The sequence below is a fragment of the Fulmarus glacialis genome, unplaced genomic scaffold, assembly GCF_000690835.1.
Source record: "Fulmarus glacialis isolate BGI_N327 unplaced genomic scaffold, ASM69083v1 scaffold1212, whole genome shotgun sequence".
Classification (NCBI taxonomy): domain Eukaryota; kingdom Metazoa; phylum Chordata; class Aves; order Procellariiformes; family Procellariidae; genus Fulmarus; species Fulmarus glacialis.
Genome location: NW_009195715.1, coordinates 46,933 through 63,451, shown reverse-complemented (window position 1 = coordinate 63,451; position 16,519 = coordinate 46,933). Strand labels below are relative to the sequence as shown.

General features: G+C 37.4%; 1 protein-coding gene across 1 annotated transcript in view; it reads right to left on the bottom strand.

The window, feature by feature from the left end:
- Positions 1-1,885: 1,885 nt before the first annotated feature.
- The window catches only part of LUZP2 (leucine zipper protein 2), a gene marked incomplete at both ends in the record, with an annotated part of 44,565 nt that continues 29,931 nt past the window's right edge, over positions 1,886-16,519 (bottom strand). The window contains 2 exons of the mRNA XM_009588163.1: positions 1,886-1,948; positions 5,277-5,339. Of these exons, the coding sequence (XP_009586458.1) occupies positions 1,886-1,948; positions 5,277-5,339 (126 nt within the window). The remainder of the gene's footprint in view (positions 1,949-5,276; positions 5,340-16,519) is intronic.

The following is a 16,519-nucleotide window of genomic DNA, read 5'->3' as shown; positions in this document are numbered from 1 at the left end:
ATAGTCTTTAGGAGAAGATGTATTTCCCAGACTCCCGCAGCTGTACTGAGTAACTCTCCAAGGATTAGAAATGGAGTCTGCAGTGCGGACATCCATACCCAGTCAGATGAGAGCCACTTCTATTCCCACCCACACTGGAGACCTTGCATCCATTGTAACGCAAGTAAACCCCCTCTCCTCCACCACAAACCCCTGATCTTTACATCCATACCTTAACCACTAAATTGTCATTCCTGAGGAAAAACCCTCTAAATAGTTTACTGAACTAGGATGAAGGGAAGGTGGATTTCATTTTATGTATGCCAGTGACTTGCCAGTCTTTCCCATCTGTTCACTTCTTCATGCTCGTGTTTTCCCTCTCCACTTCTGTAAGCTGTTTTCAGGTGGGCAGCTTAGAGTGTTCCCTCTAAGCATTACTACACAACCTAATAGTTCAGATCCATTTTCGCGATCGATGCATATTAGCGTAATGAAAACAAGTAGACAGTAGTACTGAACAATCCTTCTGCCTCAGCCAAAGAAAACAAGCTTTCACACCCAGGCAAGTTTAGAGGCTATAATCTTTTCCACTGTTCAAAAACTCAATTATAGCTAAACTGAATTTGAAGAAAAAAAATGTGTTATTTTTGTTAATGTTAGTTGGTATTAAAATTTAACAGCCTAGATGTATAATATGCCTAGGTTTTATCTCTAAATCTATTCCCCTGGTCTGGATCTTATGATGACCAGAAATAAATGTTCCTGAAAAACCTTGGAATCAACCTATGCATGAAAAAAAAAGAAAAAAAAAAAGAAAAAAATTCACACAAATCACACTGCATATTTTAAATGGCCTACGTTATTCCATCTTTACAATACTATGCATACAATAGAAAGACAGTAGAGAGAGTTAAATACTTCCAGAAGGCAATTTGGACCTCATATTGAGATGAATTACTTTGTGAGTAATTCTAGCTCTAGTCACTTTGAAGATGACTACTTATCTTCATCCTTTATGCTGGGAATAAAAGCACTACTCAATTAGCAGCCCCTAGTCACGTGACCTGAATCTCTCCTCCTTCTTTAACAGGGATTAACTTCTCCCTGTGTTAACAAGGACTTGCTACCCTGCAGCAAAATGTCTGTATGTTTTGTCCTTCCCCCTCTCCTCCTTTTTTTTTTTTTTTTTTTTAAATGCACTAGCTAGACAGGCTATTCATTTGGATTGTATAAACCACAGACATTTCAGGTTTTTTTTAGAAGCTTCAGTTTTGGTAAAGATGTTTCAACCTATAACAGGAATTTGGATGCAGGGACCTAAGGAACGTTCCATTGCTCAAGCTTATCACAAACACAAAGACTTGCGTTAAGTGTTAACAATAATTGACATTGCCATGGAGGACTGCTAAACAAAGGAAAAACAAGAACCACCTGTAAAATATTCTATTGTTTAGTTAGAAAGATGAAAAACGTGTTACAGAATCTATGGAATAGGGCAACAGGTTTTGGTTACCAGCAGGAAACTAGAACTTTGCTTTATGCGAGTGTGTAAATACAGATATTCATAAACTAAATACTTTCCACTGTTTTTGTCTGTTTAAAAACAAAGACACCAGACAACTTTGTAGGCTTTGAATCTTCTCTTCCTTGCCCCTGAGAGCCATTTAATAAAAAGCACTGTCCCTGTTAGAGTGGTTTACAAAAAAAAAAAGCAACCAAAATAGATGATATTTCTGAAATTGCATTATGTTATTATGTCTGTCTGGTGTTTTGAGCTCTTTTCAGTATGGTAAGAAGGAAATAATTCCTTAGAACTACAGTAATAACGGCAACTATCATACTCCTACATTACTTCCATTTTATATTAACTCCATACTTTAGCTAACTATAGTGAAATAGAACTTACCTTAAAGATCAAATCCTTTTTCCCATAACGAAGCTCTTTCAGCTGGGCTTGGATCTTTTTTGACTGAAAGTAAGGATAATAAAATCAGGGTTTTTTTAATTTTAAATATTTACTTTTAAGATCAGAAAAAAAAGGTAGCAAGTTCTAACAGCAGCAGAAACTAGATCAGCTTTAAAATGCAGAAAAATAATCAAAATCAAAGTAAATTGCTTTTCCAGGGTAGCATGTCTAAATCAGGCAAAAGTATCACGGAAAATGTAAAATGGCACTCACCACAGAACATACATGAGTTAGTACTATTGTGAATAACCATTTGGCTTACACATTTTAGACATGAGATGTTATAAATATTTTGAATGAAGTTAAGTGAAGGCATCACCTTCAGAGTAAAGAATCTTCTTTTTCTTAGAGGGAAGAAGTTTCCATAGTGTTGCATAGGTTTTTCTTTGTAATGACCAGGGAGTTCCAGATAGTATCCAAATGAACTAGGTTTTCAGTTTGTGACCATGTCCTCTAAAATAGGCATAGTTATGCTGATTTATATCAGCTTAGGTTGATATTTATTTTAAATATTGCTAAATTTATGCTTAAAATAGTTTTAAGTAATGGTCTATACATTCTTTTATTTGTTTAAACAAAATATAATATAAATGGGGGTTTTTTACATACTATACCCAACTATTTCACTGTTTATCTAAGAATTCTGTCAAAATAATAATTTCTATTTAATAAAATCCAGTGTCTCAACTGATATTCAATAAGGTTTCTCACATTAGTTAATACGAAATGTTTAGAACTCCTTGGTATGGATTAGAAGTCTATTCCACATTTACTGAAACAGCACATCCATAAACATAACATATTACAGATGGTAGTATATCTTTTGTAAATTGGAGCTTTTATAAAGATTTGGTATCTTTCCAATTGGTGCAATCAAATTCAGTGACAGGCTTTTGGGAAGGATGAATGAATCTAAAGATAAAATTTTAGAACTTGCTTTAAATATTTAAGAAGTAAGGACAAATTAGTTATTGTATTCCATAAAATCTGAAACAAATAGCCAAGATCAGTTCAGTTCACTTCTTTCTTCTGTAACTATATCTGCTGTTATTTCACCTACACAGCAGAACGTGCCAATTGCCTACACTCAATAGCCCTGTCCTCCGATCTGGACAATGCAATCGGTAGAGCTATAGAATATACTCCACATCAACTAAAGACCAATGAGAAAACCTTAACCAACTTTAGTTGTTCTAGGAGTTGTGCTTAAGAAAGTGTATGGTCTCTGTGACACACAAGGTATCCAAAATGGCTATAGAGGAATTTAAGAGCTACAATTAAGGTATCACTCATTTGCTAAATCAAAACCTGTGATGAAATTAAGCGTTATGGAGCTAAATGTATTCAGTGTGTAATAGAAATGACTCAAAACCACGTAATACGACCTGTAATTCTTTGTGATAAAATTTGGTTGTTTTGTGGTTTTTCTGCGCTTCTAGGGAGAGGACATAGAAAAGCTTTTAGTGCAGTCAGCCAGATAAGATCATCATTAGACACAGACTGATAACGATCTCTAAACCACAGATCTGGGAATATTTCCCTTGCATGGGCCCCTTTCTGTTTCCCGGGAAGCCCGAGGTTTGCACCACCCTGCCTTCTTCTCTCCCGGGCTCCGAATTGCTGGAGAAGAAAAGCCAGCCATATAAACCGTATAGTTTATCACAAGCATGCTCCTGTCTACGCAACTGGACAACAAGGAATCACAGGGCTCACCAAAACTGTTTGCATGCAGCCTGAGAGAGCAGAACGAAGCAGGAGCTTCTTGGTAGGCAATTCTATCCATGCAGGGTATTTGATCTAATAACTAAAAGGATACTGATTTCACACAGTTGTTATGCTTGGTGAGCATAGTACTTAATTAAAGAGCAGAAAATACACCGCGTTTCTGTGGCTGACACCACCTAACTAGCAAAACAACAACAACAAAAGGATGTTCCTGTAGCATCTTTGCTTGTTCTAATGGCACTAACCCACTTAAAAGCCACAAATTTGCCAGGATGATTCATAAAGTCTGAGATTCTTAAGGTTTAAAATACACTCACAATCTGCTGCCTTGAGAGTTAGCTACCTTATGTTTAATTTTCTGAAATTCTCTGACAGCAAGGCTTGTCACACTACACTAAATTTAATTTAATCTTAGGCTTCACCCTTAGATTTAAAGATATTTATGTTGCAAATATTAAAGGAGACATAATCAGGGAAAAGATCTTCAGGTTAATTACCAAACATTCAAGATGTTATGCAGCTAGGAAAAACAAACTTGAAAAAGAGGGGAAAACAGAAAGCTGTATTGCACACATTGCCAATTTTTTAGCAGTAAACAAGGGAAGAAAATATATTTGTATTCATTACTGTGGCATGTTTGAAAACAACAATGGTGATATAGGAAGATAACACAGATTTTGACAAGCTAGCAAAAATAAAACAAACCCCAAACCCTGTCATATCCTACCATTGAGGATTTCTCAGAAACAGTGGTTGCAAATCTCCAGTTAGGCTAAATAGCTAAAATAACTAGAAATCACTACTTTGACCTCATAAGTTTTGATCTCTAAGTCAAAAAGTAGAGTCTTTAATGAAGAAAACACATTCAACCATAATTATGAAAATTTTAGTCAAGAAGAAGTGTTACACTTCTGTTTCATTCTGGCAAGGTGCAATGACTTTCACAGAAATTACATATGCAACAAACCATGACTAAAGACATGTAAATGGGTTAATCAGATTCGTACAGAGTAATATCCTCTTTCATGAAAAGTTAAATAGCTAAAGGGACTGATGGCACGTATGCAGTTACTTGTACATTTATGTATTTGCAAAAAAAATAGAGCTTTTGTATTATCATCTATCTTTGCTAGCTCGCTGTTCAGTAGAGGGGAGATTTCTTTCCCTGTATTTTATAAAGTGACCCTTTTTTCCTCGAAGTAATGAAACATTCTAGGAATCAATAATAATAAATCTTTCCTGTCTCTATAAATTATTATTAAAAAGGCACTTAGCTGTTCCTGTCTTATTCTAGGCATGGAGATCAGGGAAAGGAAATGAGTTTTATATGTGTTATAGGTGTACAATATACATCTACAGAGCCATATATACTTCTCATAAGCACGCCCAAACTTTATTTGTCTAAAACTTGAGTTTGCAGCTTCCTTTCTAATGCATTTGAGTTGCTTCTAGTGAAGTCACAGAAACAAGTTGAAATGAGAGCGCTTTAGGAACACTCATCATACACACATAATATATAACCTATACAAAAACCTCGATAGAAAAGACTTTGACGCAATCTTTTTTTGGGTATGTTAAATTTAGAATAGAGAGGAACCTTACTTACCTCTTCCGCGTGAATACCACAAAGTTTGTTTCCTGACAGGAGCTTGTTTTTGAGGCTTTTGTTCTGAGAGAGTGGGGAAAAAAAAATAGTGTTTTATTACTGAGAGTTACTGAAATATTAAGGGACCTTTTAAATATTTGATCATACTAGTTTTATTTTATACATGGATAACACCTTCAAGTCGCCAGCAAAGATACAGATAAGAAGACACGATAGATGCATCATGGCACAATATCCTCTCTTACAGAATTCTAAAAGGCTATGACTTTGCATTAAAACCTGCTTTCACAGAAACAGGATTGCACATAGAAATCTTCCAAAACACTCTAGCAACTGAAAGCAATTTAGATTGGATATGCTGAGGTAAAAAAGGAAAGTAAAAATCCTCTAATGCTTACCGGGTGTCAACCGCATAGCTCAATATCATTTTCAGTAAATCATTATAACAACTGAGTAATAGGGTCAAGATCTCATCACTCAACCTTGATGATCAAATTCATGGGATCTTTTTGCTAAATTTCATAATTTAAAACTGCAAGTAATCAAAAACTTTAGAAGGTTAGCTACCTGATAGCATTTAGCCAACTCAATATGCTTTTTCATGTAGGAGTTTTAAATGTATTTCTTCTCATTTTCAGCGAAAATAATAAACCTTGATAAAATGAATTTTCAATAGTCTGGTAATTTTTTCTGCACTCCTCACTCATATTATCCCACAATTGACAGTCAAGGGTAAATATTTCTCTGCAGTGTGGACATCTTTCAAAACTGTTCAGAAGCATAAGTATTCGATAAACAGATCTTCAAGTGCTGGACATAACATGCTTACACTGAAAAGAAATGAAAAGAACACAAAAAAAAAATTCTCCTGTGCTAACAAACTGCAAACATACCTACAGAAACCTAGCCCATCACATTTCAGGAATGTATATTTATTACTGATTAGCAATAGCTTTCTTCAATATTGTGCACAAGAACAAGCTGGCATTAGAGAAAAATGGGGAATTCCATCCAGGACACCAGTTCAAACTCAGGTCCACATCCCACTGAAACACTGGAAGCTTTATTTCCAAAATTCGAAGCTTGGAGTTTTTCTTGAAAAAACCTCTCTTATTAAAGCGAATGCAAAGAAACTAAAATTCCATTTAAAGCCTCCTTTGCACAATTCCAAAATAAGAAGAAGATATGGCATCACTTCACACATTTCACTGTTGCTATCTACCGTGCACCAACACACACTGCTGCAGAAACAATAAATCCTACCCAGCTATTTGACATGGGTGCCCACAGTTCTGTAACGCAACAGAAAGTAATTGGGATGTTTTTTTGAAAGCAACAACCCAGATTCTGCCTCGCAAAATGTGACTTGCAAAGGGCTGGGTTGGGGGAGGGAGAACAAATGTTGTTCTTCTAAGTCTCACAGTCGATTACTTTTTGTTCTTTATTTGAAAATTATGTTGTAGCTCATCACAGAGCAGCACCTTATTGTACTAACCACCGTAGAAATACAGAGCAAGACAAGTGGCTCTGCACAAAGGCGATTGGGTAGCAGATACAAAATGAACAAAGATAAACCAAATAGAAACCAAAGAGATGAAGCACACCCAGCACATCTATTGCTCACCAGGGTGCATCTAAAGAGCTATTTTGTACTGTGATGACACAGTAGATGTGATTGGTTTCACATAAAAGATCAGCATCACCTCTTGGGGTGATGGCCAAACAGATGTGCCAAACGCACGGCTTCATTAGGGAATTGCACTTAATTAACCCAGGAAGTCAAGCCATCGCTTTGTTTTGACTAACTAGCTTCATTATCCTCCAGTCCCCTACAGCCTGGTGATAGTTGGTTTAGATAACAGACTCTACCCGTATTTCAGAACCAAAGTAAGAATGTGTTGTAATCCTTACATTTTTACTCATTTATCTTCCTTTGCCAAGCATAAGCTACTATAAGAATTACTTCTATTAATACATTAACACTTCACAAGTAACTTCTACAAGTGCTGTTTTGAGAAGGCCCTGCAGTAACCCAGAATGCGAAGAACCGAATGCGTACCACCTTGAAAGGACACACATTATATTAGATGGTTGTTACAATTTCCACATTTTGTGCCAAAGTAGCCTAGCAAAAGAATATAGCTCAAAAACAAAACTTGATGAAAATATTTTAAGTTAGGAGATGGACTCCGTTTTGGAGATTTAGCTAGGTTTAACAGAATTTAACAATACTGTCTCATTATCCAGTCTACCAGCAACAAAAAACCCCAGGGTTACCAGAATGTAGGCAAAACAGTCATGATTTAATCTGCACTTAATATTTTTAGAAATGAGACAAGCATTAAAGGTTACAATTATCAAGAGCATAATAAGTAGGAGCTTGTCAGAGGTAGATGACAACCTCTTGCTTACAATTTGAGTGTTTATGTAACTTAGCAAATCACATGTCACTGTCAAATATAGCTTTGCATCCTGATCAATAGTGATAATTTTCTATAGCAGAATGCAAAGTATACCAGTAAAAACAGAGCCTGATGCGATTCTGAATTAAATGTTTCAAAATGAAAAATCTGATCAGGTACATATTCTGTAAGTTTGCTTGAAAGGGGCTATTCAAAATCAGATCAGTTAATTAATGAGATTTTTAGGTTACAAACGCTTGTTGAGCCAGGACAGAAGTTCTGACTTCTAAGTCTTAGGTAAGGATTCAAGATGATGCTTCTTATTTTCCTACTAAGCATTCTTCAAAGAACAACAACAAATAAGTTAAACTAACCAGAATTTTACACAGTTTTTATTTCAAACATTTGTTATGAAGTACTTGAATGGAAAAGGTCTTGACATTTCAAGTTTAAAAACCAATAAAAGTTTAAGGAATGAATTAAGTATCTGTAAACATGTCTGTAATAGCCTTTTTTAAAATTATATAGAATAGTGATTTTAATTAGACATGGCCTTTTAGATTTAGAGAAAGGATACGATTATATTCAAACTAAATAGGTATTTTAATGCATTTGAACATCTTGGAAAGCTTATAGCACAAACTGTTAGCTGGAGTAATCATATCATTAAGCCAAGTTACTGTAGTATCTAATTCTTAATTTACTAAATCTTTTAACTCATTTGCACCAGTAGCTTCAGCACATCCCTAAATTTGGGTGCAGAGAACTGCTGTCAGCAGTTGCCACACGTGCAGGAATCCTGTTGTCACTTCCCATGCAGTCGATTCTTACCGTCCTGGTACCTACGCTCCAGAAATAGTACTACACGCGAGTACAGTGTCTATCAGCGTCCTCCAAAAAAGTGAGAACTCTCAATGACAACTTGTCAGATTTGTTAACATATTCTTCACAGAGCTTCCATACTGAAAATAAAAAGCTTTCTGCCTCGTTCCCAAACAGCTTTCTCAGGCAGTCCCCAGGTATTTTTTTTCCATTTCCCCTTATACTGACATCAAATTCGTGTATTTTGTTTGAGTTCTCATTTCATTTTCAATATGAGAGACCAGGCTTAATGGAAGCTGAATTCACTATATGAATATTGACAGTAATCCTGTATTTGGGTAGCCTAAAGATCTCCCACTGATATAAAACCACACAGAAGAAGCTGTAGTGTCACAGTTGCTTTGCCACTGTGTCTTTGGAACCTGCAAGGAAAAAACACCTTGCTCGCTGGCTAGGGTAAATACTCCTTTCTATTCCTAACTTCTGAAAATAATCCCTTCAGTTCTGTCATTTATTCTCCTGAATCAAAGACCGGTAGCCGGCCAAAATAATCACCAAGAGATGCACCTACACATTACCACAAAAGCAGCAATCCCCACCGTGACAGGCTGAGCACATCACCTCTCCAGAGAAGGGGGAGAGAGGGAAGAAAAATACAGAGATATGACTACCTTAGCACTCTTAGAAAGCAATAACCATGATGCCAATGGTCTTTTCTTTTCATATTGTCAGAGAATTTTACTAACTTTTATCTCAATAAAATTCAGGTCTTCTTCCCTTTCGTATCTCCTTCTATCTACAATATCAATGCATAATGGCTGAAAGGTGTGACAGGGGTTTTTTTAGTAATTTTTTTTTTTTTTAATTCCCATCTCCCTGTTAGAAAACTTGGACAGAGGCTTTAAAAGAAAAGCGCAAACTTTACACTTAAAAGCTCAATAGAAGCACTTTTACAGTTGCAGTTTTAGTTCCTTCCTTTTCTGCAAACTTATTTTATTAAAATCATTAACTGTGTAGCTACATATTGTATTTTTCATAATATCCCCTCCTCATTTAGCATATACAATAAACACCTCATGAGGCAAGAGTCACAGTTTATAGGCATTGTTAAATGTGACAAACTACCCCTGGGTCCAGTTTAAAGGGGTTTATCATCATTATAAATCTGAGGTTATGGGGATTAACATTTATCTGATGTATCATATATTCTACTGACAGAAGGGCAAAATTACGCCACTGATGTAAAAGGCACAGATTTTCAGATGTCGTTTCTTGAAGTTAGGTTATCTTGACCTCTGGCCACGCAGATGAGTGTTTTAATACTCTTATATTTATGTTTCATAATTTGAAACACCAGTATTACCTCTTTGAAACAGCATCAAGATCTCAACCCAGGATGAACAAACTATACGATGTAGACATCACCCGTACAAAACAAGTTTAGTTTGCCTGCTGGCTTTTAAAAGCATGAGGACACAAAGTATGTTCAAGGAAAGAAAATCACTTTCTCTCTCAGAAAATTATTCCCAGCAATCAACTTCAATTCAGACATTTTATCTGAGGTTTGACAGCAGTTGTTTGTTGTATACAAGATAAATTTGGCTCTGCCTCCCCTTGATGAATAGCGCAAATCAAACCATGCTGATCCCCTGCTCATCATTGGAACATGTCTCTCTTATGGACACCCTATTAAAAAAAAAAAACAAAAACAAAAAACACACACACAAAACAAACCAAACCCAAGAACAACGAAAAACCTGGACTCTGCTCAGCAGGAGTGTCAGGGCCAATTGCCAAGATGAACTCTTTTCCATCTCCTGTTAAACCAAAGCGGTTCACTGCACCCTTAGGAGGGAAATCAGAAGACAGCAACAGCCCAAAATCAAATATCTGGACTTACCAGAGATCACAATGTATTGGTACCCTTTTTGCTTCAGATATTAGCTTTGTATTTCACAATGATGAAAAATGTTTTATATAGCATGAAACAGTGCGACTGCTTTAATCCCAGCAGGGTTGGCTCAGCCTTTCATCTTTCTGAGACAGAAAAATTGAGTTTCCTGCACTCTACTGTGTGAGGTTTTTCAGGTAAGACCTTAGGAACTGCAGTTCTACCTTTCCCGTACGGCCAGTGAAGACACTGTGACTCTTTGTAAGAGGAGGAGTTTGCCTTGATATTCCTGAGGATGTCTGAGGCTCTTTTCCCCCCAGTTTTTCAGTGGTCAAGCACGCCAAACAGCTGAAGGACTCTGCCCCATTAGTGTATTTTAGTACTGATGATGCATATATGAACAGCACGTTTTTCAGCTCTGCCTGGCTCTAAACTCAGAGGGCACCATTGTCCTTCTGGCTCTGAATTCCTGGGAAAAGCCCACTTTCACCACGGCCAGGCTTCAGCCGCTCCGTGCGCAGAAACGCCCTCCAACACCTCTGCCCGCGCTGTATTTAGGAGGCCCATGCAACACCCAGAAGCTGACAGCCGAACTGGGTAACCCCGCCAAACACGTCACATTGCTGCTGTTGTAAGCTTAGATATATTTGGATTTTTGATGTCCTGTTTTGTTGGTTTGGGTTTTTTTCTGTAACCTGTCCCCCGTCTTACACTCTTACGTTACAGATAAAGGCACATAAGAGCAAGCCTCCCCAAACAAACAGTACGCATTTCTCTCCTGCACATCTATCCCTTTTAATACTAGAGGCTGCTATTTTTTCTCCTGAATTCAGGTAGTCCAGCTGAGCTGAAGGAGTTGATAAGCAACACACAAAAATCATCTATTTGAGCTTTTAGCCAGTGTTTTGCATTGGGTGCCACAGGCACAACTATTGAGAAGCACAGTTTCTGTGAATCCCCAGGCATGCAGGGGAAGCCCGGACACCAACACAGTCTTCCAGTGAACTGAGCCCACACTTCTGTTGTTTAGTTGAGAAGTGCTGCATCCCTAACTTCTTCCAAACATTAATCCGGAGTAATTTGTGCACCGGGGAAGCGCACAGAGAAAAGGAAGAGCAGAGTCAGAAATATATCTAGGCACATAGAGCCTCCTCCTGAGAAGAACGGGTTTCGTTGGTACCCTTTCATCTTTGTGCATTTATGACAATTATGCACAGTGATAGCCCAACTATATACCAAAGTCTCCGCTCTAGCAAATAAGCAATTCCTTATGTGTCACGTACAGTACGTCCTGCAGTTGTGCCCTGTATAATCCCATTGTGTAAAACTGAAATGCAACACCACTATCTTCTATCTGTACTTTATCAGCTATCTAACAATTGCCAGATGACAACACCGATAACTTCAGGCAACTGCTTCCACACGCACCGCTGCTACTCAAGTCCTGCCTTACGTGAAGTTTGTTGCAGACAGCCTCTGCTATCGCTGTGCATCACCTCCAAATCTCTCCATTAAGGAAGTTTTATTTGTTTTGCACTAGTGAAGCGGCATGAAGCTGTCTGAAGACACCTCTTAGCCATGGCTACAACTGTGGCTGCATCATAAAACAGTTGCTGTAACAATGACAGAACAACGTTAAATGAACTGCAGTAAGGAGATATGGAATAACAATAATAAAAAGAAAGTATACATTTTGAATATTTGGGGTTTTTTTTCCAATCTCTTTATCTCTTTCCATAAATATAAACATGAGAAGATAAATATACCCATATATATTTAAAGTCATAACAAGCTAACACATTGCAGCATCTTGGACTGGATCCAGTATAGCCAGTAACTTTTTAGTCACGTTCTCACCTGATCATGCAAAAAAACTTGGAAGTATAACACAGGAAAAAATTGTAGCACACGTTGAGAATTGATTCCATCCCAACTGTGGAACAGATCAGTGTGAAAATGCGAGGCAGCCTACCACTCAAAAGGGAGCGGCAGCTTAGAGGCAGTTAGAAGTTTCTCTGCATCTATAAAATGCATTTCATCTGTTGTCTTACAATATTGTTACGCAAATACAGAGTAACTCATCTCTGATCTGGCCTTCCTCACGCACATGCTCTTTTCTCAGAATTTTTTCATCTATTTCGACTTTTTAATGTTTCCACACAGAAAGTCTGAACACTGGCTTTTCCATAAAAGCTTATCCCTACTCAAATTAATGATTTAAGCGGGATTTGTGTCTCTAAAGCGCGTATCATTGATAGACTGCATTGAAAATGATTGTTTAATGACCTAATAGGAAGGTTTAATTCACAGTCTCGTTGCCATGAGTATTAGTTATCTGCGTCACTCAATTGCCTAGATAACTAGTTGCAGACCAAACCCCCATCATCCATAGATCTGTAGCTCTTCTTGTGTCTGAGACTTCATTCAGAACACAGGTAAGCACAGGAGCATCAGACTAGTGTGAGACTATTCTCCCCTGCCCAAGATGAAGTGTTTAAGTGCTCTTCAAAGGCCATTGGATTTAAGGTGTTCTCCCTTGTTATTCACTGACAAACCATTAGCAATTTGAGCAGGATTAGAGAACTGCTGCTGCATTTTAAAACTTCGGCATTTTTACAGAATGAGCCAAGATGCTGATTTTCCATAGCAGTCTTTTATATTAAAAATGTGCAACGGGACCTAAGGAATCAAGTCACTTTAGGGCTCAGTCGTTCATGATTGTTATTAGAAATACTTGTGCTCTGAATTCAAGAGAAATTCATAATGCAGTTACTCAGTTACCAGCTATCTGGCAGTCTCTGGGATTAGCTCTTCTTCAGGTAAAAAAAGTGGCTGAAAAGCTCTTTAAAATTCTGATCAAAGACATTAATTTTAGTAATGACTACTATATTTAAACTACAGTTTGCACTACATTTAAAGATGTAGGGTGTGCTGGTTTTGGCTGGGATGGAGTGGTGCTTAGTTGCCAGCTGGGGTTAAACCACAACATGGCATTTGTTTTTCATCCCTTTTAGCCTGTGTTTTGAATTGCGTGTCTCCAAGTCACAACAGGTTTTGCTCTACAGCTCTCATCTAAGGTGAGATTTATTTCCTGCCCAGTCCTCACAATTAGTATCACTTGGAGAATGATGCCTACTCAGAACATTGCAATTCATTCATGGTGAACAGTCATTTGGGAGCTATCCTCATTCCTTCTGTTTGCCAGGTGGAGTTTAAAGTCTTCACTATGACCTTTAAGCAGCTTGTCTCTCCCTGCTGTCACCTCCAAGTACCAATAAAATAAAATAAAATCACAGAATCATAGCATATCTCGAGTTGGAAGGCACCCATAAGGATCATTGAGTCCAACTCCCTGCTCCTCGCAGGACTACCTAACACTAAACCATATGACTAAGAGCATCGTCCAGACGCTCCTTGACATCTGCCAGGCTTGGTGTCGTGACCACTTCCCTGGGGAGCCTGTTCCAGTGACCGACCTCCCTCTCAGTGAAGAACCTTTTCCTAATGTCCAGACTGAACTCCCCCGACACAGCTTCATTCCATTTCCACATGTAAATAAAATAAATGTAAATAAAATAAAATAATTTAAAAAAAAAAGCACTGGAGATAGATCTGCACTGTAAAAGGAAGATTATAGTACACTGATACTTCTCTAATACTTGGGAACTTGCTTCATTCCTCCTTAATCCAATGCTTTTACTTTTTATCCAAAATAACTGCAATTTGGCAACTTTTCACACTTGCTAAAACACGCACCTGAATATTAATATTCTGCCAGAGTTTGCAAATATGTACCCACAGACAAAAAAATTGTTTTTAGGAAAAAAGTAAGTTCCTGAACGACTATTATTGTTTATAGGGTTAGGATGAAATATCAAATGTTGGTACATGCAATCTTTTCTATGCACGTTTTAAATAGTTCAGTGGGGAAAATATTCTCTCAATCTTTCATCACTCAAAAACACTGGATTTCTATGTTACAGCAATGAATCAGTGTACTGGACCAAGTATTCTTTTTTTTCCAGGGTGTTTTTTGGTTTTGGATTGCAAGGGGTCAGGGCCATTTATTTTCCTTATCTCTGAGTAAAGATAGCTTATGATGGGAAAATAATACACAAAAATATGTATCGGACTGATTTAATTTTCAATTACACCTTTCCGTCACTGCAACAGGACTTTGTTATGGGAAAGCAAATGCCATTTCTAATTCTTTCTGTGCCAGATATTTTAATTAAAAACATAGCAGCCATATTAAATACCGAATCCCATTTTACAGAATTTATATCCAAAATGAAGGGTAATTGCCTATGCCACGCAAGATTATCTAGAGAAGAAACCTGACAATTCTTTGATCTTTCCCTCTGGTAGACGTGGCTGAGTGCCCTGGGGATGGTTTGTGGGATCAATAAAGCAGAACACCTAGTCAGGTAGATGTTCACCTGAAGCTCCTTTTTCATTTGTTTGGCATTTCTGAACAGAATGGTGAAAAGAAACTGGTGCTGCTGCAAGCTGCAAGTTAGGCTTAAAAAAAAAAAAAAAAAAGCTCAGTGAGAATGCTATTAAGGCAAGGTGACAGAAATGAAAAGAGCATTCTGAATGTGACTAAACATTTAAATAAACATAATCTAAATATAAAATGCATTTCTGACTTCCAAAAACCCAAGGTCCTCTATCACTAGAAGAGTGAAGGGCCATACCAGTTACATTCTGCTCTACAACTTCACTTTTTCTGTTGTACCAGCAGCATGGGATTAAATGCTGCATTAAGCATATTTTAGATCCTTGCACATTTACATGCCAGAACATCTGTCTTAAAACATCTGTCTTAAACATAAACAGCATAGTTATGAAAGGAGAAGGGCAGGAGATGACCAAGGAATACATTTATGCTGCTCTCTGTAGAGTCATATCACTCAGGTTCGCTTTAATATTAATAGGCTCTGCCTCCTGAATTCCTGAAGTCTCTCAGTAGTAGCACACTGGGTATTCGTTGTTACAGAACTTTTTGGCCAATACATTTAATTTTTAAAAGAAGTTTTGCCTGTACGATCTACAGACATCTAAAACATACATCAGCTGTTTTGAAGAAGCTACTACGATATCTTTCAATCAGGAAATAGATATCCCTGAGGCAGTTTTACTGGATTGATTCACATATTAAACTATTTCCACCATGCTGTGCTCATTCAATATACTGAGAGATAAGTACCTACATAACAGGCACTAGATAATACCTTCTTCTTGCCTCTGTCCTGTTATGGTCTTTGCCTACTTATAGAATAGAAAGTGATTTCCAGAAGTATAATAATCTCCATGTTAGGATATTTCAGCAATTTCGAAAATATTATTTTTAATTCACAAATTCTATGCAGGTACTATCACCAGTGCTACAAGGTTTGAAATGTGAGACATCTGTAAGGGTAGAGTTCATATCAGGAGGCAATGCAATGCTGGCTCCATCTTTGGAACCAATGAAGTAGAAATGAGTTCACGTTCTCTTATATCTTGTTAAGCAAATCATGTTAGCAATTTACCACAGTCAGCATGTGTGGCAAACCCATAAGTCACATCTATGTATCTTCAAAACATCAGAAGCGTAACCTAAACATCATCTACTGTCCTACTATATCAGGTGCAGGCAGCAACACAAGCTCTACCTGCAGCATGGAGTAAACCAGTAAATAGCTCACTTAATGCAAATGTAGGCACAGGGTTGTTCTTACTCTACCGGCACAGGACTCTAATCCAATCATCATTACTCTTTAATTATTTCCTAAAAGTCATTCAGCAAGATGAAGAGAAGTCAGGAGTAGGATCCAATCCAGAGGACCCGACTGACATTTTTTGAGCCATTTCTTCAGGAATCATTGACCTACCCATGGTAGTAAACTTACCTTTTTATGCCAGGATCCCTCCTCTTGGGAAGGGAGGAGAAAAGGAGTATATCCTAAGCTTAAACTGAGCTATTTTTCCATGTTATTGAAAAGTGTTTCCACCTATTCAAGCTCAGTAAAGCAACATAAGATACAGAGATTTTGTGTTGGGCAGCTAAGGTTCTTATGAAAAAATAAAAAAAGGTTCTGAGTACAGCTTAAACTTCTTTGGTTTCTGAGAATAAATAACATACA